At 51.0% G+C, this 18,434-nt stretch overlaps 1 protein-coding gene across 1 annotated transcript in view; it reads right to left on the reverse strand.

Moving 5' to 3' along the window:
- CFAP65 (cilia and flagella associated protein 65) overlaps window positions 1-13,602 on the reverse strand; it is a gene marked incomplete at both ends in the record, with an annotated part of 33,326 nt that extends 19,724 nt beyond the window's left edge. Inside the window, 14 exons of the mRNA XM_082483732.1 lie at window positions 371-523; window positions 1,177-1,401; window positions 1,816-2,061; window positions 2,935-3,072; window positions 4,083-4,445; window positions 4,875-5,075; window positions 5,565-5,830; window positions 6,173-6,395; window positions 8,169-8,314; window positions 8,996-9,195; window positions 10,641-10,807; window positions 12,254-12,356; window positions 13,045-13,199; window positions 13,528-13,602. Coding sequence (XP_082339858.1) covers window positions 371-523; window positions 1,177-1,401; window positions 1,816-2,061; window positions 2,935-3,072; window positions 4,083-4,445; window positions 4,875-5,075; window positions 5,565-5,830; window positions 6,173-6,395; window positions 8,169-8,314; window positions 8,996-9,195; window positions 10,641-10,807; window positions 12,254-12,356; window positions 13,045-13,199; window positions 13,528-13,602 — 2,661 coding nt within the window. The remainder of the gene's footprint in view (window positions 1-370; window positions 524-1,176; window positions 1,402-1,815; window positions 2,062-2,934; window positions 3,073-4,082; window positions 4,446-4,874; window positions 5,076-5,564; window positions 5,831-6,172; window positions 6,396-8,168; window positions 8,315-8,995; window positions 9,196-10,640; window positions 10,808-12,253; window positions 12,357-13,044; window positions 13,200-13,527) is intronic.
- Window positions 13,603-18,434: the final 4,832 nt, after the last annotated feature.

Here is an 18,434-nt window from a genome sequence, read left to right on the forward strand (position 1 = left end):
GGTCCACTACGCTTAAAAATCGGACTGACAGCAGAACAAATTGAGAGGGAGAGCAGACAGAATGAGAGTAAAGCGCTGGGCATCCCAAGGAGCCAAATGGCTTGCTCCGTTCAGTCTGGAACAGAGGATTTGAGAGTGATCTTGGAGGATTCAGGCAGGTTGCATTTGAACTGGCAGGACATTTACATCGTGCTGTTGCCATTAGGCTGCCAGAATCAGCTCTGTCATTTCCACTGAAAGCAATGTCTGGGAATTTTGCTGTAAATCCTTATTGGTTGTCTCCAGTACAGGTTGTGCAAAAAGGAGAAACCCAAGATCCTCATCCCACCCTAGTACCCCTCCTACTACCCAGTGGGCTCCAGTTCCTTACCCTGATGGTGCCCAGTGCCCCCTCTCCAACAATCTGTAAGGCATAACGGACACTTTTTGGAGACACGGGGTCTGGGCTTTTCCTCCTCACAAACACCATAGCTCGCAGGAGATACTTGGTTTCCTTGTCAGGAGTAAAAGTCCACGCCTGAGCCTGAAATCACAAGAGGAAAGGAAAGCGCTCACAGGAGCTGCGGACCAGAGCCAAGCCTATACACTACAATGACTGCATTCAACCCACAATCTTTTCCTCCATTACAGCTAACCTAGTCCTCTACAGACAGCTCCGAAGATACTCTTATTTCAATCCTCCACCATCTCTGCCTGTGTCAAAGGGTCATCTTAGGAATGCACATTCAGGACATTCAAAGCCAGGCTATGGAGATGTGCTGGTCCTTGCTACTCTTAAAGATCACTCAGAGAATACAGTAGAAGTTTAGAACCTGAATTTACATGCGGAAGAACAACAGAATAAACTCTCTTGTGCTCGCATTTGTTCTCCATCTATTAACATCTCCTGGTGCATGACAAAGTTGCTGCTGCGTTAATGCCCAGTCCCATCCAGGTATCATTATCTAGTGCCCTTTTAAGACCCATTTGGTCCTATAGTCAAGGAGGATGTGATCACGTTTGGCAAATCCACATTATAGGAACCAGCATGACTAGCAACCCAAGCTAAGACTGGCTGGTATTCTCAGACTTTGGCATTAATGACCACATGATTGGCAGCACTCATATTTCTGCTCCAAACACTCCACAGCTGTATTGTAGAAAGCAAAATACGAGTTTGGTAGAACCTGAACTTACCATGGCTTCATAGGGCTGGAGGATCCCTGAAGTGGGGCTGACAGACAGGATCTTGCTGTCAGACTGATGGATCTTCCATGTGAAAACCATAGGTAGCCTTGTGCAGTTTTTTATGGTATACATTCGTGTAAAGGAGGTCCCTACATAGACAGGCTTGAAGTAAAGATTTCCATCACCTTCTAAGAGCAAGAGAAGGGACTCCCCACAACTCCAGAGAGCAATCTCCTGTGGAATTAAGGGAAAAGTAATAGACATTTGCTAGAAGTCCCAGCTGACCTCTAGAGGGACCTTGCAAAGATGTTGCTCCTTCCAAGAGAGAAGTAAGAACAAACTGGGTCAGAAGGAGGAGGAGCAGAACTCTAGGTTGTGCTCTCGAGGAGGGCCCTGAGTATAGTACTGTGCATAGTACAAACCCAAGGGAACAAGGGGTACAGGATGTCTGGCACCACAAGCACCTTCTATCTGCAGTGTTGACTCCACCTTAAATGTTGAAAATGTTACTTCATTCCTATTTCTAAATGGAAAAATCCAAACCAACCATTAGGAGATATAACAGGGGTCACAGCGCAAGTCACTGTGAAAACGGAGGACAACAAGGGAACAAATTTTTCTCACCATCTTCTACTTCCCTCTCCCTACCTTTGTGTATCCAGGACAAGAGTTCAGCTGCAAAGGCAGGACATGCTGCTGCGAGACTGTGTCAACTGGGTGAGTGGAGAGAAAGAAAATCTGTTGGCCTCCTGGAATGATGTGTCCTGAGTGGGGCTTGACCAAAAGAGAGGGACAAGCAGCTTGGTTCACACTGAAGGTTATCAGTGAGGTGCCCGTGTTCAAGAGCAGCATACTGCAGTAGGTATCAGTGTTAGGAGCCACAGGAGGAAAAGTCTGGTGGAAACAAGCAAGAAGGGTTGTTTGCACTGGGTTTAGAAATCCATCTTAAAGAAAAAGCTTTTGCTATGTTGAATTCCACATTCCAGCAAGCATTATCCTGAGCCTCCAGAGAACTCTGTACCTGCCTCTCTTCAGTATGTGTATGGTCTTTTACCTTCCCACAGTGGCTCTCACCTTTCATAGACTCATGGGACCAATGAAATTACTTTACTTATGCAATGCTTCCTGTTCATTCAATAAGCAAGCTGCTTGCTGGGACCTGCAGTCTCTGTATGGATAGTAACCTCCTGGATTAAGAATTCCAGCAGGCTGGTATTTGCTCCAGTTCATGCATATCAGATACAGGCTGCACGTCCTGAACTAGCTGAGGAGATTTTCTAAGAGGTTCTCAAGACAATTCTTACTTCCTAGGGTCAGATCTTACTTAACCTCACTGGAACAATACTTTCTTGTGCTACAGAAGCCGCAGGAAAATTCCACTCTACCCTGCAACCACCTCTCTTCCATAAGTGTGGATTCTGTGTGGTGCCCTCCATTTGTCTAAGTGCATGCAGAGTGTCTGAGGCTCCTGGGAGAGGACTAAGCACCCTTGTCAGTGCCTATATCCACTTAAACAGAAAGGAAGGAGATCCCAACAGCTTTCCTCTCAGAGCTAATGAGATGTTTAGTGTAACCTGACACATTGGAGGCTGGAAAGCTAATGCAGGAGAAAGAGCATCCAACTTCTGTACCAAAGCAGGAGTCTCCACACCATCAGAAGCCACCTAAGCCATGTCTCAGGATGGTGCAATGGGACACAAGGTAAAAAATTTCAAAGGCAAACACTGAGCATCTCTGTAAAGATTCAAACGTCAGCCAGTTACACACCTTGGGAACATCCAGGATGTACTGTGGAATGAAGTGCTCCCGCTCTGCTTCATACGTGTGTGCTCTCAGCCTGACAGTCAGGCACCATGATGGACAGATGGTGGCATCATCCTCAATGTTGCTGTAGTGCCTCAGCACCTGCAGGCACACAAGGGACAGAGCAGAGTGCATGCAGGAAGGGAGTGTGGCAAGGTATTTTCAAGTGCCCATGTCATCACAAGCAGCAGTTTGTTTCAATGGCACCTTTGGGGCTGAGGAACTGACTTTTTCAGGGGAGAAAGACTGACCAGTGCCAGATGAGGAACATGAGTGCTGCTTTCCCAGACAGCTACATTTCAGACCCAAAAGACCACTGAGTGACTTTCAAGCAGAAGGGCCTATCCAAGCTATTCTGTGATACTACAAGAGTTGCCTTAGGGAAGGAGATACTCTAGTGCAATTTGAGATACTTGAAGGTGCTAAAGTTGGCATTTAACAGTGAGTCACTGAAAATAATCATCTGGCCTTTACCTGAGCCTAAGAAACTCCTGACTCTGAGGTTACTCCCAGATATCCTCCACACTGGCTTAGAAGGGAAAAAAAATGCAAGAAGAGTAATCAACAATGTAACAAAGATCTTTCTCACCTACCAGGAAGTTTCTGGGTGCTAAACCTCCTGCAATTACAGCCTTGTGTGATGTGAATCCCACATCACATAGGAGGAGAGGCTGCAGTGATATACAGTGCCCTCAGCAGCTTTACTTGTGGAGAGCCATATGCAAAAAACCAAGTTACTGCCCATCACCCAGGCCTCAACAACCATCCCTGTGCAAGCTTCCTTCTATGCTAATAGTGCAGTAATTCACAGTAATTCCTCCTTCAGTGAGGTATACTTTCCTTCACATTCACTGGGGGTAAGAGAAAGTGTTACTATCCATATGCATGAGCTGTGGCTTGCTTTGCTGATTTATCTTTGCCAGGACACAGGTGAAGGAGAAATTTTAACCCACCAGTTCATCAAAACAGGAGTCAAAGAAGTTAGTAAAGACACCAGTTTGCCAAACTCAAAATAAAAGCTTTGATTTGAATTTCAACTCCCCCAAAAGCCTTTAGCCTGCAGTATCTTGCCAGGACCTCTCTAGAAACTGGCCTTAGTAATTCCTACTAACCTTGTAGAAGGCAAAACCTTCCAGCTCTGCTGCATAGAGACTGTTGAGCTGAGTGGGCTGGAAAAGGACATGGAAGGCCGAAGACTTCAGAGGTGGGATGTCACAAATTTCAGGGGTCACTTGGAAGGCACTGCCATGGCTCGGAGTCCAGGCAACAGTGATCTTTCCTTTGGTGTGGTTGGTCACACAGAGAGGAAGCAGTTCTACCTTGTGGAGTGGCACACAGCAACCAAAATCATACTCCCTGGGGCTGATAGTAACATGAGAGGGAAACAAGGCCAGGTCACTGCTTACACCATCGTAGAAATATTCAGTCATGGAGTTGGCTTCAAAGTACTCCTTGGGAGGCTTGTCCTGAGGGATCTACAGGATGGAAACATCTCAGTGTGAGAAAGGAAAGTGTGCCCGTGGGAGACACCAGCCACTACAGTCCTGATTGCCTTCATGAGCAAGAGGGCATGCAAAAATGCACTTCAGTAACAGTTTCCAGCACAGCTCAAAGTCTAGGCTTCAAGGAGGCTCCTGTTCATAAGCCAGTCCTTAATCTGAAGCTACATGAAGCAAAAGAAGACCCCATGATTGAGTTAAAGCCAGAAAGTGGCTTAGTGGCTGAGCTTGGGTATGACACAGATAGTGTTGGTGCATACTGGGAACATTAACAGCAAAGATACTAAAGAAATTAGTCTGGCACCTGCAAGTCCTTCTAAATCTGTCTGACCTGTCCAACAGAAGCCCAGCATGTGCGGAGAACAGCATGGGAGTAGCTTAGATTCCAGGAAGGTGAGCTCATACCTCAGGGAGCAGCATGAGGGCTCCCTTTTCATCCATCTGCAGCTTCCCATCTTTCAGCATCCCACTCAGAATATCAGGGGGGTAGAAGGTTAGTCCCCTCACCATGTTGGTTCGATACCAGGAGAGGTGTCTTGCCTGAAGGACGGCTGGCTTAGCTGTGTCTGAATGGCAGGTACCAAAAAAGTCCACATGCATGGGTTCCTGGGAAAACACCAGAAAGGATTATAAGAGATAAACTGCCCTTCTGTGATTGCTTTGAGAGTTACACCATCCTAGTACATCACTTCCAAACCCATGCCTGGGAAAGGCTTAGAATCTGCAATGTTAGACTGCCATTTACTTTATGTCTTCACAGGGCCCAAGAACTTTCTTGAAACTGGAGTGAAAGGCACTCAATGCACAGCTGTGCAGCTAAATTTAACTCAGAGACCTAAATGGACAGGAGCCACTGAGGATACGGCTCACCCTACCCATAGGCATTACTGGCTGGTTGTCCACATCAGATGTCTACTGCTGATAGGAACCTGCACCATGGGGACTCTGCTCAGCAAGAGCCCAGGACAGGTGTCATTAGAAATGCAGTGGGAAGAAACTTCCAGGGGCTAAGTGAGAGAGGCCAGCCCTGGTGGGTTACATTGGAACAGCGCTCTGACCTATCCCAATGTTGAAACCACCCTTTGCCTCTCATACCTGATGGTGAACAAGGCACACCACTCTGCGGTGATAGCTGATGGGGTGAGTAGGTCGAAAGGTCACTTTCAGCGCTAGTGTTGTTGTGCCCTCCAAGACTCCACAGGGGCGATCCAAGGAGAAGACGCTCCCTCTGCCATCAATATCAAACTGGTAATAAGCAGGGACATCTGAGACGTTGCTGATTTTCAGTGTCTGCATTGAACTTTCCCCAAGATTGATCCAGTTGAAGTCCACAGAATATCGGTGCAGGGACACCAAAGGACCTAGTACAACATGCAAGACAGATCCTGGATGTGTCATAGGTGTTTCTGTCAACATGTCACAAGCCACTGCTGCACTTAACTGATCTTCCCAAAACAGAATCACCTCATCAGCAAACCCACCAGTCCCAGCAAACAGCTGCACATTCACTTCCAACAGCCTCACATCTGTCTCAAACACATATAAACCCCAAACTGTGCACCAGAGACAGCCCGGATCCCAGCAGAAGGTAAGTCTCCGACTGAGGACTGTGACAATCCCTAGCCCTTCCCCAAGGACTAGCCCTTCCCTTACAGTGCTAAGAAGAAGGCAGGGAGAAACAGGAAAAGCTTTCGCTCTGGTACCTTTACATGAGCCAACCACCTTCAGGACCGTCTGCAGGAGACATCCAGCAGATATGATAGTGAAATAGTCAGTACTGTGCTCTCCTACAGTCTGAGGCTGAAATCGTATGCACAAGTCCAGCTTCCCATTGGCAGGGACAACACCATGGGAGACATCACAGGAGAAAACATGATCTCGAAGCAGAGGATCTTTTGCTCTTTCTATCCTACATGGCGCATCAACCTCCAAGCAGAAAAGAAATAGGTAAACAAAGGAGCCAACAGGAGCCAGGATAGCTCTGAATGTGCAACACTAATCAGTGAAGGACTGCCAATTTCAGCAAAGCTGAACACCAGCTAGAACACCACGGCTACTGCAGCCCAGCACAAAAATGCTATGCAAACCTCTGCAACCCTGTCCTGCTGGGGCAGCAAGCTCCCACCATATGTTCAGAAATCAGTGGGCTGCAGCAAAATGTCCTGGTGATCTCTGGGATTAGAGTGTCCCTCTTGATAGGGGGAAGGATGGCTCAAGGTGTCCCCAAGGGCCAAAGTAGCCTAAGCGACTATTGTGACCAGGAGGAGAGGCATGCAGGTAACTTATTTTTCTCCACCCACTGTTCCACTTTGTGTGGGGATTTTCTTTTCACAAAAAAAAACCCCAAGACTAGTGCTCTAATGCCTTCCTCACCCCCTTAAAGAAGGTCCTGATGGTTGCCTGGGGATGCTGAGCACCATTGCAGTGTGGATAACAACAGTACAACACATGACTATGTCTTTGCCACTCCCAAGTTTCAGAGCCTGTGAACGAGTCAGCACTGTGTCAGCCACGTCTGCAATCTCTCAGTACATCCAGCTTTTAACGGGGCTGGCACAAAGAACAAGGTGCTCAAATCCAGCCCACTTGATTTTGGGAGAAATTCACCAAGTTGCAGTCCACTGAGGACAGCAGAAGATCCTTCAGCTGCCTGGGATACATGCCTGCCAATTTGAGACTGCCACAACTGCCACACAGGACTGATGGGCTTGTCCAGGGTGGGCAGGAGAGCTGCAGGATGTGAAGGACAACAGTGGCTGCTTGATCTGAACCAAGCACAGTGGGAAGAAGGCAGGAACTGCCATACCATGCTGCAAATCATAGAATCATAGGGTTGGAAGGGACCTCTGGAGATCATCTAGTCCAACCCCCCTGCCAGAGCAGGGTCACCTTAGAGCAGGTTGCACAGGAATGCGTCCAGGCGGGTTTTGAATGTCTCCAGAGATGGAGACTCCACCACCTCCCTAGGCAGCCTGTTCCAGTGCTTTGCCACCCTCAAGGTAAAGAAGTTCCTCCTCATGTTTAGGTGGAACTTCCTATACTCAAGTTTGTGCCCGTTACCTCTTGTCCTGTCACTGGGCACCACCGAAAAGAGCCTGGCCCCATCCTCCTGGCACCCACCCTTTAAGTATTTATAAGCATTGATCAGGTCCCCCCTCAACTGTCTTTTTTCCAGACTAAAGAGACCCAATTCCCTCAGTCTTTCTTCATAAGAGAGGTGTTCCAGTCCCCTAATCATCTTGGTAGCCCTATGCTGCGCTCTCTCCAGCAGTTCCCTGTCCTTCTTGAGCTGGGGAGCCCAGAACTGGACACAGTACTCCAGGTGCAGCCTCACCAAGGCAGAGTAGAGGGGGAGGATGACCTCCTTCAACCTGCTGGTCACACTCTTCTTGATGCACCCCAGGATGCCATTGGCCTTCTTGGCCACAAGGGCACATTGCTGGCTCATGGTCATCCTGTTGTCCACCAGGACTCCCAGGTCTCTTTCTACAGAGCATGAGTTGCTAGCACTGTAGCTAGAAGGCAGGGGGCAAGGATGAATGGCCTGGTTGGTAGGGGAAGGCTCATCATCTCTGTTTTATTCACATTTCCACCTGGGTTATTTTCACACCATTAAAGGAGAGACTCAAGACCACTTATCTCAGGGAAATGTGCCAGCACACCAACTTCTCACAAGAAGTAGACTCCCTCTCCACATACCACAGACATGTTGAAGATTTCTACACACTTCTCCATGGTTGTCCCCACTGGCACTGATCCAAAGCACAACACATCCTGAAACTTTCCAGATTGTACACCTTCATACTCTTTCGCTGTCACGCTCACCCGCAGGAAGGGGTATTTGGCTGTTAAAGGGAAGAATATACTGGGTTAAGAAAGAGAGGTGGAATCTCCACTCTTGGATATTCAGCACTCAACTGGACAAGCCTCTGAACATCCTCAGGTAACTCTGAGAGTGGATCAGGTTGGATCTACCTTCAAATTTGGCCCTGCTTTCAACCAAATAAGCTCCCTTCCAACACTAATTTCCTAAACTCAGAGTCACATCTTTTGTTTGTTAGTGGCCAAACAAGGCACTTCAGGCAAGGACTTGCTAATGAAAGCATTGCTTATTCTAGCTTGCATCCGGAAAGCTTTAGAAATTTTCCTCTGGCTCTCTGTCTAGCAGGGACATACAGGAGAGACCGAGTGCATTTTCTGGAGGTTTTTGCATTGTGCCTATGAACTCCTCTCATTTCTTCCCCTCTGTCAACTTAAGCAGGCTCCAGTAATGTGGGTTTGGCCAAAGCATGCCACAGGGCATATTGATCCTGGGTCTCTTCAGATCACGCTTCCAAATTGACAGAAGTACGTTAGAGAATTTAACAAGCCACTTTCCAACCATGGGGTTCACTTGCTCATCAGTGGGTCAAGCCAACTGTGGCACAGCTTAAGAGCACAGCACCTCCTCATATCCCTGTGGAATGCTATTCCACAGTTAGGGATGATCCACACTTCTTTGAGTGTTAAATGCAAGAAAGACTCACACACGGCTTTTAGCTGGATAGTCCTCTTTTGTTTCTCTTCACCTCCAAATGAGCACGTTGCTTTCACATCATACACCACAGCCTCCTTGGGTTGGAAGACCACCTTGACCATGCACTCAGCGCCTGGGTGCAGCATGCCGCAGTCAGGAATCATGTAGAAAGGGCTTGGTGTCTCCCACGCAAACACAGTAACGAGATCACTAGTAAATGGAGATACATTTTAAGTAGGTGAATAGATCCTTTGCTGCCTGTGCAGTTACACATAGGATGGACCTTTCCCAATGGATTATTCAGTTAGGATATGAAACAACCAATGTTGAATGGCCGAATCCTCAATGCATCTGGCCAAATATGTGATGCCAGGAATAAATTTGTCTCTAGTGTCTGCAAATTCTCTGTTTGCACTTTAATGAATCTTAGATGCAATAGCCAAGAACTTTATTAACGGCCATAAAATTTCTCAGCTTCATCAGGTGATAGCAAACAAATCAGCTTCAGGATGAAGCATTGACTTTTCTTGTATCTAAATTTGCTGCCTCTTAGTTCCAAATGAACATTTGCTCCTCTGCTTATATGCCCAGGTGAGAAGAGAGGACTGAGCTGTTTTCCTAATATCTCATTCAACTCTTCAGAACTCCTTTTGCTTGTTTGATTTGTATAAACAATATGACATACCATCAGCTTTTTATATTTTATGCATTCCAAGCCGTGTATTACTTCACATCCATGTTCTCCACCACCCTGGACCTCTCAGTCAGCACAAATGATTTCTCTAAGGGGACAATGAATCACTTAAAATGGTTTCTGGCTGACACTTTGCTTTGCTTAAGCTACACGTGCCCTCTGTCACTTCCACTCTCCTACCACATCAGCTGACTGCTTTGGGGAGCACAGGCCATTTTCCAACTAGTAAAGGTTATTTTGCTCTCACTGTAAATGGTTGGAAGGACACCTCCTTCTTTCCTGGGAACTTCTTCTCTGCACTCCTTTCTACTATACTGCCTGAATTGCTGTCCTTACCCTTATGAAAATAAGACAGTCCTTGGTAAATGGGAGCATCTTTGCTCCTAAACAATGTCTCCAAGCCACAGAATACTGCCACTGCTTTGGGCAGCTCCCTGAACCTAAGAGCAGCCACTGGAGAGACTCTCAAACTTCTGTACTGCCTGCCTCAAGCATTGGCAACTCCATTGCCATCCCTACGGCATTCCTGTGCCAAAGGAAGAGAGGCCAAGTCATAGAAAGACTAAAGCTTTTCCAGCTGGTAGCTCATCCCTCCCTGCTCATGCTGGGCAGGCTGCCTTTGATTAACTAGAAGCCCAGGCGTCTCCTGTGGCTGTGGGATGTTCTCAGTGGGACACCATGCTGGTCCTCAACTATTTCCTGTGCATAAATGCTTCTCAGCATATGCTGGAAACAGACTGATGTGAGGTGCCAAGACGTGCCCACAGTGAGATCTGACCTGTACTACCATTTCTGGTGCCTTCTCTGCTGTCACCTCAGAGGATGAAGAGGTCTGCTGCCTGTTAGGCAGCCAGCAGATCTAATGACAACTGAAACAAGCTACATTCATTGGAGAGTCCAAGAAGGTGCCAAAATACCCAACAAAAAAGAAAGAGAGTCTGCCGAGTCACATCTCGCTTACCCAACGTTGCGCACAGGGAACGTTGTCTCCGTGACATTGTGGACAGCACAGATGGGCAACTGGACAGCAGCTGGGAAGGACAGACAGGGGCCTGGAAGCGTAGCACGCAGGGTGACAGAGAACTCACCCTCGGCCTTCTTAAAGCAGATGCTGTCTTCGTATTCCCTCTGCACAGAAAAGCAAGGGGAGACAGCAGTTAGACAGGCTCCATCTTGCAGGTAGTGCAGCTCCACCCATGAACATCCAGGACCTTCACCTCTGCAAGAGTGCTGGGAATAAAAATCAGCAACAGAGGCATGAAGGAAGATCTCTGTGCAGGAGAGAGCACATGCAGCACTCAGAAAAGGCTGAGTAAGGCAGGGAGTAAGGTACTCAGACATACTCCTCACTCTGTCAGGGAACACACAAACACCCTCAGAGAGAGGAGTTGAAGACCACATTTGTTTCACCTGATTTGTTTTGATACAGATAGATTTCTTTCAGTGTTTTCAAGATCCCATTTCAGCTTAAGTGAAGCATGTACAACCTCTCTTTGAGCTCCACAGGCACAGAAATATTAGTCTTTGATTAAGTGCTTTGTCAGCTAGAGGCCTAAGCGGATAAGACACAACTTAAGGATGCAGCATTAACAGCACTGTGTACAGAGAGCCCCAGGACATCTACTAATCAGCTAAGATAGAAAGAATTGCAAGATATGTGTCTTCTGTGTTCCCCAATCATCACCTCTCCTGAGTACCACTTAAACAGGTAAGGAGAGACCTTGGACACTGCAGCACACACAGTCCTTGCTCTCTCTAAGAAAGGGAGCCTCCTGCTCTAGCGATTGATGTGGTGCAGACAAACTACTCACTGAAAATGGAACAAGGCCAGCAGTTTATTTCATAAAGGGAACACTGAACAGTCATCAGAAAACCGTGACACTAAGAGAGCAGAGGGATCATCCGCCCAATGATCACACTCTATGGCTAGGACTGAAATACACATCAAAGACATACAGCTGTGGACAAGAGCCAAAGATCAACACTCAGCCTAGACAGACACAAGGAACAAGCTGAAAATAATAATAAAAAAAGGCTCTGGATAAAAAGAACCATCACTGTTAAAAATAAAGCTTAAAGAAACCCACTCCATCCAAAAGAAGGCAGGCCCTTGACATATCCGTTATAGAAAATGAGTAGCCCTTCAATGTACAGGCTTTGGGGTCTCTTGTAAGAAAGCAGAGAGTGAGTCCCTCAACCCAAAGTTCAGCATTAAAACCACCCAGCTGCAGTTCCCTGGGATCAAACCAGATGTGGACAGTACAAGCACTTTATCTTACTGATTTCATGGCAAGAAAGCAGCACATGAAAAACTGGTAATATTTTTTGTGAGGGTCCCTCTCATAACTACTGGCAAACTCTGCAGAGAAATCAGGGGTTAGGGCTCCCTCAGGTGATGAGGATGTGGGGGAGAGCAGGAAGGTCACACTGTCTCATCTTTCTATGCTAAAACTTTCCCAAAGGACCGATCCATTCAAGTGAAAACAAATCAGAAAGGACAACAGAGGCAGAGGCCCGCTGCTCCCCTAGAACCCAGCCTGAGCACTGACAGCAGTTTTGGTGTTGCCACTTTACCTTTTCAGTGGGCCGGAAAACGATGGGCAGAGTTAAGGACATACCAGGGCTCAGAGTGATCGGCTGCGGAAAAACAGTGAAGAAGAATCGTGTGGAAGGACATCTAGATAATGAAATCAAAACAAGAGATTTTGTCTGAGGGCATACAGCTGTTGTTATCGTAGACAGCAGAAAAGAGAATAAAGAAACAAAACCTCCAGACCCCACAATTAGAAGCAGTTTGCATGCTAGACCCCAAGGATACCTTGGTAGCAAATCAGCAGAAACAGGGGTAGAACCCAGGTGTCCTGGAAACACATTCCCAGCGCTAAGTACCTATCCCATCCTTGAACAACATTTTACATTCCCAGGCCATGCAGCACAAGTAAAACATATTGGGCAGAAACACTTGAGTTTCGGAGCACGGAGGGTCACAGGGAGTGCTGGAGTGGCTCAACATCCAGTGGGACTCCCGGGAGCAACGGTTTTAGGACACACTAGTGACTGGCTGGCATACATCCACAATTAAAATCTCACTAGACTGGAAATGCCTCACAGACAGAAGTATCAGCAAAACAGAATTTACAAAAAGGCATTTCATTTAACATACTCCTGCCAGGAACAAGGGCTGCACTTCTGAATTAGCAGGTTTCTGTCCTGCTACGTAAGTGTGCATGCGCTGTCTCCAGCACATAGCCCAAAGGGAGAGGGGGCAGATGAAGCCAAGGAAAGGTGCTAATGTGACTGATACAGTGGGAGGGAAGAAGTGAGAAGTGTGAAGAGTACAAAGGAAAAAGAAACTTCCCACGCACCTGTAGTTCAGCTTCTGAGTTTTCTCATGAACATTTTTCAAGATCAGATGTTTGATCATCTCTTTTCCAAGTTCCCAGCCATGCCACCTGAGTGTTTCAGCAACCTCAATGCCCCAGAATATGCTTTTCTTCTTCTTTGCCTTTCTTGCAGACAGCTTAGGAAGTTGTAACGGGGACATTAGCACTTTGGGAGCGAGGGAGGGAGGAGAAATCACTCAAACAGCTGTTTCTCTATGCTAAAAGGCTCTGACTCTGGCAAAAGGACGGGAGGAGCCACCCTGCGGCAAACCTCCCGGAGTCACCAAAAGCCCTGCTTCAGGAGTCTGGAGGGGACACCTCCTGGCCACAGCCCAAACAACAGATACTAAAGGATGTCATGAACGAGGGAAGCAAAGGCTAAAGGGTTTTTTTTTGTTTTTCTCCTCTCCCTGCCCTGCCAGTAAATCCACCCACAACAATAGCACCCTTTGCTCCACCACTCACCTTCCTGACACAGCCACAGCACAGCTTCCGAAAAGACTCAGAATTTTGGGGCTCACTATCCACTTGAGCAAGCATCTGAAAAACAAGAGGGAGAAGTCCTCATGCACACTGCTCCTGCACCCAGGCAGTCTTTACTGCCTAGACTTGGGTGCTCCTACAGATCCAACAACTCCTCCTCGGGGCTCAGGGTGGCACACTTCCCTGCAGGGGCTGCAGTGTCCCCAGTACTGTCCCCCCTCATTTTGCCGGCTGAGTCCAGCCCTTGCCACACACCACACTGCTCCCAGGCTGCCGCAGCCCTGTGCTCAGCAGTCCCCTTGGCACCGACCATGACCCTCACCTCACACACAGCTCAGCCCCCTGTGGCAGAGCTCTCCTTGGGCCTTTCTAGCACAACCCACTATAGCCCCACAGAGACCACTACAGCACAGTCCTGCCCTGTAGCCATGCCTGTCCCCCTATAACCCTATATAGACTGTGGCAGAGCCCTGTTCCCTACAGTAAGAGCCTGCCCAGCTCCCTGGGGCACGGCCCAGTCCTTTATAGCCCCACCGGCCCCCGGGGCAGAGCCTGGGGCCTGGGGCCTGGGGCCTGGGGCCTGGGGCCCGCGCCGCCGCCGCTGCCCACCCGGGCCCGCTCGGCCCGCCCGGCTCCCTATAGCACAGCCTGGCCCCATAGCACAGCACAGCCCGACCCCCGAGAGCCCGGGCCACCTCAGGGCCTGGCGGGCCCCAGCCCGGCCCGGTGCCGACCGCTCCGCGCCACGAGGCCCCGGCCCGCGTTGCCATGGAGACCGGACGCGGCGACGGCGTCGTCTCCCGGAGCAACGACGGCGGCCGCCTCGGGTCAATCCGCGCGCGGGGAGCGGGCGGCGTCTGCCGGCCGGGGCCGCCAGGGGGCAGTAGAGGGACGCGCGGAGTGGGGAAGATGGCGGGGGGCCGGGGCAGGGAGCGAGGGGAGGGGTAGGGGGCAATGGTAGGGGGGCAACGGGCAGAATGGGGGGGCGCAGGATGCAAATGGAGGGGTACAGGAGGCAGGTGGGGAGTTCTCAGGCCTGCAGGGGGCAGATGGAGGGGCTCGGGGGTAGGTGGAGAGATGCAGAGCACGCAGGGGCAAGATGGAGGGGGGCAGATGGAGGGGCTCAGGGGATGCGAGGTCAAGATGGAGGGGTGCAGGGGGCAGATGGAGGGGCTCAGGGGATGCGGGGTCAAGATGGAGGGGTGCAGGGGGCAGATGGAGGGGTGGGAAGCAGTGCAGGGATAGGTGGGGACCAGTAGGAGACAGGGGAGTTCAGGGGCAGGGAGATGGAGGGGTGCAGGGAACAGATGGAGGGGCTCAGGGGATGAAGGGGCAACATGGAGGGGTGCAGGGGGCAAATGGAGGGGCTCAGGGGATGCAAGGGAAAAATGGAGGGGTGCAGGGGGCAGCTGGGGTGGGAAGCAGTGCAGGGGTTAGATGGGGACCAGGAGAAGACAGGGGAGTTCAGGGGCAGGGAGATGGAGAGGGGCAGGTGGCAGATAGAGCGGCTCGGGGGATGCAAGGTCGAGATGGAGGGGCTCAGGGGATGCAGGGGCAACATGGAGGGGTACGGGGGGCAGATGAGGGCACCAAGGATGCAGTGTCAAGATGGAGGGGTGCAGGGGGCAGATGAGGGGATGGGAAGCAGTGCAGGGGTAGATGGGGACCAGGAGGAGATGTGGGTGTTCAGGGGCAGGGAGATGGAGGGGGATGGGTGGCAGATGGAGGGGTGCAGGGGATGCAGAGGTGCAGGAGAGAGCTCAGGGGAGAGGGGTGATGAGGATGGGTGCAGGGGAGGGAAACATGCAGAAAGCTGCGTGGGCAGAGGGGGTGCTACAAAGTATGTGGGTGCACAGGATGGGTGGGTGAGTAGGCTGTGGGGCTAAGACGTAGGAGTACTGGGAGGTGGACAGCAGGCATGGAGTGCAGCAGGCTGGAGAGTGCTGGCATGAGGATGGGTTGGCACCATAATAAGGCCAGGTCACCCCGAGCTCCTTGGAGCACCACACGTATAACAAGTTGTGGCCATTGCTAAAAGAAATTATGGGGCCAAGACCAGCAAAGGGGCAGAGGGGCACAGGCTGCGGAACCCTGGCTACACAAGCCCATCAGGTATCTCAGCTATCATTCCCATGGGGCACCACCACAGCCGTGAGTCACTCTTGCATCTTCCCAGCATCCTGGATGTCCCTCAGGGAGGGGGGGGGACACCCTTGTGTCCCCAGTGTGGACAGCCAAACAGCTCCTCTGGGGTGCACGGCAACAGTGTGGCAGAGAGCGGGGCTGGCCACATCCCGCAGCGTGGGGAGGGTGCCAGGGCAGAGGCAGGAAGGAGATGCAGCTTTAATGGCATTTGTCGATGTTTACAACATGAGTCATCTGGCTAAGCAGCCATAAATCAGCACCCCAACTCCGCCAGCATCAATCATGTCCCCTCCTCTGCCCCCCCCAGCACTGGATGAGTGCCTGGCTCCTGCAGAAACAACCTCATAAATAACAGCAGCAAAACAAACCCTCTTGCAGCCATGGAGGGCCCGTATGCGCCAGGCGTGAGATGAACGCCTCCCATCCATCACTTTAATGGTTGTACTCTGGAAATTAAACCTGTCATGGCCCATCAAGGTGAACATTTTAAGTCTGTGGCATCCCTTCAGTTACCCTCCTCCTTCCTGGCACTCTTTTTTTGTTGTTGTTGCTTTCCTTCTTTCATTTTTCTCTCTGCCCCTGCCATCCCTATCTTCCCCACTTCACCCCTGCCCTGGTGTGCCCAGCTCCAGTCTCTGGTCGTCTCTATGCTCCCCTGCTGCTGGAGGACTAGGTTGTACAGTGGGTGGTAGATATCTTTAACCCCAAGGCTCCTGCAGCCATGGGGTGGCATCTGCCAGCATCTCAGGCCTGCTGGGGGGGCACAGCTCCCCTGGGGCAATGGATACTTCCTGCCCCGCTGTCCCCACAGAGAATGACAGGGTACCATCCTTCCCTACTTCCCCCTTCCCACCTCTTTTCCTTCCCTGTCTTTTTTCCTCACCTTCTCCACATTTATTCCTCTCCTGTTCCATGTCACTCCAACCATTGCAGGCTCCTGGCACCTGGCCCCTGCCCTTGCTCACATCTCCCTGCCCTTGAATCAAGGTTTGCATCCTCCCCAGGACCAGACACTCCCCCCCCACCCCAGTCCCGGGCAGTGCCAGGGGTTTGGACACCTCCTGCGTGGGCAGCTGGGCACTGCCATGCCCTGGGCTGGATTGCCTGGGGACATGGGACCTGGCACCGAGAATGCTGCACACCCAGGGGGAGGCTGCTGAGCTGCCAGCAGCCACTGCGGGTCACTGTCACCTCACACAGGACTGTTGTTCATCTGTTCATATGTCTGTCCATCCGTCCATCCATTCATCCATCCCCATGCTCCTCTCTCCCATCATCTGCTTCCCTTGTGTCCCAAAAGCATCGCATCTGTCCCCCTGCCCAGGGTGCTGCCCCACAGCAGCCCCAGCTGCTGCCAGGCATTACCCTGCGAGGTGTGACAGCCCCGCACCAACACTTACCTGTCCCATCCCTCGCTGACCAGCTGCTGGAGGTGACACAGGGCTCCCCAGGGGCTGCTGCCCCTCAGCAGCTCCCACCCCTACAGCAGATCCTGGGTGCAGGTCACCCTCCTTGCCACCCCCAGGCAGGGACCAGGAGAAGAAATGAGGGGACAGCAGGATGTGGGGCAGGAGGGAGACACCACGGGCTGCCTGGGGACGAGGCGCCCCAGCCCAGTCTGCCCAGCTCCTGCAGCCCTCCATACAGTGGGGTGGTGAAGCAGGGTTGCCCCCCCCTGGGCTGAGGGAGCAGTGGAGATGCTGGGCATTGTGGGGCTGGTGCCTCTGCCTGCACAGCTATCTCAGCATCTCCAAGGGGTGACCCAGAAAGCATACAGGGAGGTCTATACGATCTGCCAGGACCCCCTGGCATCCTGAGGACAAGGGCATCCCGCTCACTTAGGGGAGTCAGGCCTTAACCCTAGTGCTTCTAGGGAGGTGGCAGAGGGTGTCCGTTGTCATCCTGCTATCAGGGGTTGATTTGAGCCCAGCCAGAGCGAGCATAGGATCATGAAATGAGCACAGAAAGGGACTGAGAGGTGTTCAGACATCGTGATGGGAGAAGGGGGTCTAACAGCAGCATTGAGCCCTCACAAACAACCTGAGCACCACCCTACACCCAGGAGGTCTCCATCCCCACCTCACCAGGGCAATGCCACACCAGTGCAACCAGGCTGGTTGCAACATGGAAAACAGCACCGCTGCATTAAACAAATTTATCAGCTCGGCTTTGCAGAGCAGCTTAATTTTGCCCAGCAAAGCTCAGAGCCTACCAAGGATGCTACAGGTGCAGGAGGAGGCAGGGTAGGCTGTTACGCATCCTGGGCATCCTCCTTCCCAGACCTTTATGCCACCAAGGGGAAGGGCAGCCAGCATCAGGCAGGGATGTACTACTCCAGGCACTGTCATATCTGTAGGGAAGGGGCAGTGCACAGCCAAAGAAGGGTCTGTCCCCTCCAGCTGTGCCGGTGGGCTTCCAGCTGTGTGAATCTGCTGTCCCCACCCAGTTCCCCAGGGACCCCAGCAGGGCAGCGCGGTGGCAGGAGGGAGATAGAGCCTCCTGTCCCCTAAGGAAGAGCACAGGCATCCGGATAACAGCTTTATAGGGGAGGGATGTGGGGACTCCCCCAGATACACACAGAAGAATAATTACGAGTTAAATAGGATCCAAACACACATAAGTTAAAGGGGGGGCAGGTGCCCTGCAGCCCCCCCTGCTCCACCTGGGCACAGTCTGTGTCTGTCAGAAAAGAGACCCCCGACACGGCAGCCCAGCCCCTCTCCCCGGCTGGCTCTGGCCGCCTT

Source organism: Vanellus vanellus (genome assembly GCF_965231255.1).
Source record: "Vanellus vanellus genome assembly, chromosome: 5".
Lineage (NCBI taxonomy): Eukaryota > Metazoa > Chordata > Aves > Charadriiformes > Charadriidae > Vanellus > Vanellus vanellus.